The following is a 4,823-nucleotide window of genomic DNA, read 5'->3' on the forward strand; positions in this document are numbered from 1 at the left end:
CCCCCCGCGCACCTCCCAACAGCCAAGTGGTCCCAGTGGTCCCCCCCAAACACCTCCCCTGGGGGCTGAGGCTGCCCAAACTCACAGGCAGGGGCGGCTGGCTGGGCACACGGTCCATGGGGCCGGGCACTGGGGCTGTGCCAGGGACAAGGGTGGGCAGGGGCGGTGTGAAAGCAACACAGGTGTCACAGGGGGAGGACGAGAACATTAAACCCTCCCCCTGAAACACCCTCCTGGGTTTACCGCAGAGCTGCTGCCAGTGGGTGAAAATCCCTGGCCCCGCTTGTGAGGCCGGCAGTGCCCGGCACCGCTCCCAGTCGTGCCAGTGGGAGGAACTGGTGGCACTGCTGGGCCACCCCCCCACCCCCCTTCTCCCCGGGGACAAGAGCCTCGAGGAGCCCTGTGGTGGGCGAGGGCACCTGGCTAAGCAATGGGGCCAGCTCCTACCTCCCGGTCCTCGTCCCCCCCCCTCCCCGGCAGGGGCCTGCTGCTACCCGCCGAGCCCGGGGGGTTATTTTTAGCCCTGGCTGGGGATTTGGGTGCTAAGCAGCGGCACCTCACAAGCTGATTTGAACGCTAAGCTGAAAAGCTGGGGACGTGGCCAAGGCAGGCGCGGATCCGGCCCCGTCCCCCACCTGCCCCCGGCGTTGGGAGAAGTGGTATCCGAGCCCTCCTGGGGAGGGGGTGCTGGGTGAGCGTGAGATGCTGCGGGGTGGCATCTCCCCTCCCGTCGCCTGTGTCTGTCACCCCTCCATGCCCAGAGATGCCGAGGGGCAGTGCTGCCGGGGGGGAGTGGGGGTGCTGGCCCCCCTCCAGGCTGCGGGGGCTGGTGCTGGGAGAAGTCGCCGTCGGCAGGGCAAGGCAGGAACAGGAGCCGCGCACCCCAGCCAAAGTCAACTCAGCCATCGCCATTCCTAGGCTCTGTGCGCTGATGGGCGCCCCAGTGCCTGGGCCTGTGCAAGTGGGGTGCTACCCACCCCCCAGATCCTCCTCTTCCTCACCCGTGTGCTCCTGCACCAGTTTTTCCTCCTGGACTGTTTTGGGAGCAGCCAGGAGCCCTCAGCATCCCCTTTCCCCAGGGGCTGGAGCTGTGGCGGGGCCGAGGCTGGGTTTGGCACCGTTTCGGGCACTGAGCCAGCACCTGGAGCTGGGGGACATGGGGATGCTTGGGGCCGGGTTCACCCCACTGCGGGGGCTGGAGCACCCACATCACCGGTGGAGGGAAAAATGAGGGTGCTGAGCTCCTCTGGGAGCTGCAGCAAAGGAGGGGTGACAGAGCCAGACACTGGAGCACTGAGAGTGCCCGGCCTCAGCCCAAGGTGCCCCAAACTTCGTGCTGTGCCCCCCCTAACCAGCGCCTCCCGACCAGCATCCTGGCCTCGCCGCTTTCGTCACCTCCTGCCCGTGCCTTGTTCCCCCATCTCAGCCGTCCCCTGTCCCCCATGCTGCCCCACTGGGGTCCCCGATGGCCAGGCTGCTGGTCGGGAAGGAGCTGTCCCCCTGGGGACACCCGGCACAGTGGCAGGCTGGGGGTGATGCATCAGGCACAGCAGGCAAGTGGCAGAGGCGACGACCTTGACCCGTCCCCCTGCCACCCCCCGCCAGCTACAGGGTGGTGCCCGCCACTCAGAAACGCCCCGCGGCCGCCCTGCCATGCCAGCTGGCTGCCAGCCCTGCCTGGCACCTGGTCCCTGCCCGCTCCTGCCTGCACACGCCGCCGACAGGGCCCTCGCCCAAGCCCCAGCGAGCTCGGCACCCGCCTCGCACCCTGCGCCAAAGAGCCCAGCCTGACCCTTCTCCCTGCCGCAACTTTGCCGACGATGGCGCAGACACCAAGTCTGACCCCGCACAGAAACGGTTTGCTCTTCCACCGATGACTGATTTATCGCCCATAGCTGGGCTCATGGCACCCAACACCCCGCTGCACCGGGGACGGGCAGCGCGGAGCCAGCCAGGCCGGTGGGTGTTTGGCAGACGGGCGCGGAGGCAGCTTTCGGCGCTGTACCTGTGCCAAGCAGGCGGCTCCAAAACACTGTTGGTGCCGGCGGGGGCGGGGGGGGGCGGCGCGGGGGTGGCTCTTGGCAGAGCTGATGGGGGGTGATAGCAGGGTACCAGCCCTGGCACCGCCCCGGCCCTGGGGGAGAAGGGCCGTTCCCCAGGGCTGCCAGGGGCAGAGTTAAGGGTATTTTGCAGGGAGGAAGGAGGCCACCGCGCTCGGCTCCCAGCCCTGCAGTGTAGGCTTTCCAAGCCGCTCGCCGTTCACTTCTGAGCTTATTAAGAGCTGGGCTTTGTCAATAAGGCACCATGTAAAGCACATTGTTGTCTCTTAGCAACCTTAACTGGTTTAAGAAGAATTTTGTTTGTTTTTTTTCGGAATATAGAAGAAACGCACCAGGAAATGGCTGCGCCAGCCGGGTTCATCCGGGAACACCAGCTCTCCCGCGCGAGTTGTCGGCGCAGCACAATGGCTTGGCCCCGGCTCCCCGGCGCCCGGCCCCAGCTCCCGGCGAGCCGGCCCTGCTCCCACTTAGAAAACGGGAGCGTGGGGAGCACTGGGAGGCTGCTGAGGGCGGGGGGGATGCAGATCCAGGGACGGGTGATGCTGGCGACGGGGAGGTCACTGTGCTGTGCCAGGCTGGCTGGGATAGGCTGGCCCTGTCTGGGCAGGGTGCAGGGAGGTGGGGAGGGTGTGGAGGGACCATGTCCCTGGCGTGAGGACAGGAGGGAGCCTTGGCCATGCCCCACCACCCTCGGCTTGGACCCCTCCCCGTGTCCCCAGCCCTGTCCCCTGCACAGGAGCTGGTTGGGGTGCCGTGGCCAAGGGCGCAGGGCAGGCGGTGGCAGGGCGGACAGGACCCCAGGTCTCCCACTCCTGCCTGAGCGGGACCAGGACGGATGGGGACAGGGCTCTCACCACATCCCTGCCCAGGCTATACTGGGGTAACTGGGCCCCCAGTGTCGCCCTCCCCATGGTGCTGGAGCAGGTTAATGGCAAACAGCGCCGGGGAGCATTAACCGAAGCGGGCAGGGGGGCGGGGGTATAAACAAGCGCAGAAGGTGAATCTGCAACCGCAGGAAGTCAGTTATTAATTCGAGTGAGACATTTTGCCCCTTGATTTCCTGTAATCATGCCTTTATGTAACGGCGGGGGAAGGGCGGGCGATGCCATGGGGAGGGGGCAGCCGGCAGGAGGGGGGTGCAGGGTCCAGCATCCCCCACCCTGCGCCTCTTCAGCTGCTCCCCAAGCCCCCCCCCCCATGTCTGCCCCGAGGGAGAAGGGTGTCAGGGTGGGAGCCTGCCGGCTCAGCGTGCCACCACTGTGCCAGGGGACATGGGGGACCCCAAGTGCGTCCTGTGCCTTCCCCATGGGAACTGCCCACTCCCCATTCCCTGCCTGGGCCCCAGTGGGCTCTTGTCCCTTTGGGGACGTGGCTGGGGCCTCGTGTCCTCATGTCACCTCCTGGGTCAGGGGACAGGAGCTGGCAGAGCTGACCACCCCCTGTGTGGTGCCGGTGTGCAAACGTGGTGTGTTTGTGCATAGATGTGTTTGCACATGTGGATGTAAGTGCACGTGTGTCCATGCGGGCATGTGCACATGTGCATGTGAACTCACATGTGTGCGCACACGTCAGTGTGCCTGCATGCACGTTTGCATGTGTGTGCACTCATGCGCATTGCCATGTCCCCCTAGCACACATCACAGGGCACCACCATGCATACGCTGAGGAACACGGGTGCACACGCAGGCCTGTGGCAGGGGCACACACGGAGTGCCAGGGCCCACGGCAGCCCTTCATGACGGCTGGTGGGCAGCTGGGACTGCGGCGGGCCGGGAGAGGGCCGGGGGATGCACCACTCCCCTGCCTTCAATTGGCTGAGCGGTAAATAAATAAAAGGGAATTAAATAAATAGAGGCGAGTCGGTTTATATAATCGCTGGTACAGTTTGTCCTGAACCTCTGCACGGATTAGAGAGCTGGCACTGGCCGTGGGTCATTAGCAGCTGGGCTGAGCCCCCCCAGCGCGGCCACCCCAGCTCCGGCCCCCCGGCCAGCGGCCCTCAGCCTTGCCCCCTATTTACCTACCCGGGTACTTTTTAACAAGCAACCTTGGGAAGGGATGTGCACGTGTGTGCAAGTGCCTACACGGATGCGCGTGCATGGGTGTGCGCATGCATGTGCCTCTCTGCAAACGTGCACGAGTATGTATGTGCATGGGAGGGCGCACAGGTGTGTGCAGGCGCCTGCCTCTGCCTGGGTGTGCTTGAGCATGTCGGTGTGCGTGTGCATGGGATTGTGAGCATGTCCGTGCACGCGTGTTCGTGTGCATATGTGCATGGGTGTGCATATGTGCACGTGCATACGTATGTGTGTGCATGTTTGCAAGCATGTGCATGCCTCCATGTATGCACACGTGTGCTTGTGGGTGTGCACGCATGGGTGTGTGCGTGTACAGGGGCGTGTGCATACCTGGGAGTGTGCACATGTGTGTGCATGCATGTGTATTTGCACATGTGTTTGCGTGGGTGGGAGCATGCCAGCACACACGCGTGCCTCTGTGTGTGGTGTACATGTGCATGTGCACACGTGTGTGTGTGTGCGCGCCTCTTTGCACAAGCAGCTGAGTGTGTTGGGGTGGGAGGGGCCACCCCCCCCAACACCGTGGCACCCAAGGGAGGAAGTGACAGTGTGCCAGGACACACTGGGTGCCAGCAGACCGGGGTCCCCATGTCCCCTCGCACCCCGCCCTCCCTCCCGATCGCCCCAAACGCCCCCACATCCCCGCCCTCGGGCCCACAGTCGCCCCCAAACCTTGAACCCCCGC

At 64.9% G+C, this 4,823-nt stretch overlaps 1 protein-coding gene across 1 annotated transcript in view; it reads left to right on the forward strand.

Moving 5' to 3' along the window:
• Positions 1-4,823, forward strand: part of LOC103897121 (protein unc-13 homolog A) — a 75,526-nt gene that overhangs the window by 24,588 nt on the left and 46,115 nt on the right. The window contains exon 2 of the mRNA XM_019471475.1: positions 1,606-1,959. Within this exon, the coding sequence (XP_019327020.1) occupies positions 1,606-1,959 (354 nt within the window). The remainder of the gene's footprint in view (positions 1-1,605; positions 1,960-4,823) is intronic.

Source organism: Aptenodytes forsteri, unplaced genomic scaffold (genome assembly GCF_000699145.1).
Source record: "Aptenodytes forsteri isolate BGI_AS27 unplaced genomic scaffold, ASM69914v1 Scaffold274, whole genome shotgun sequence".
Taxonomy (NCBI): Eukaryota; Metazoa; Chordata; class Aves; order Sphenisciformes; family Spheniscidae; genus Aptenodytes; species Aptenodytes forsteri.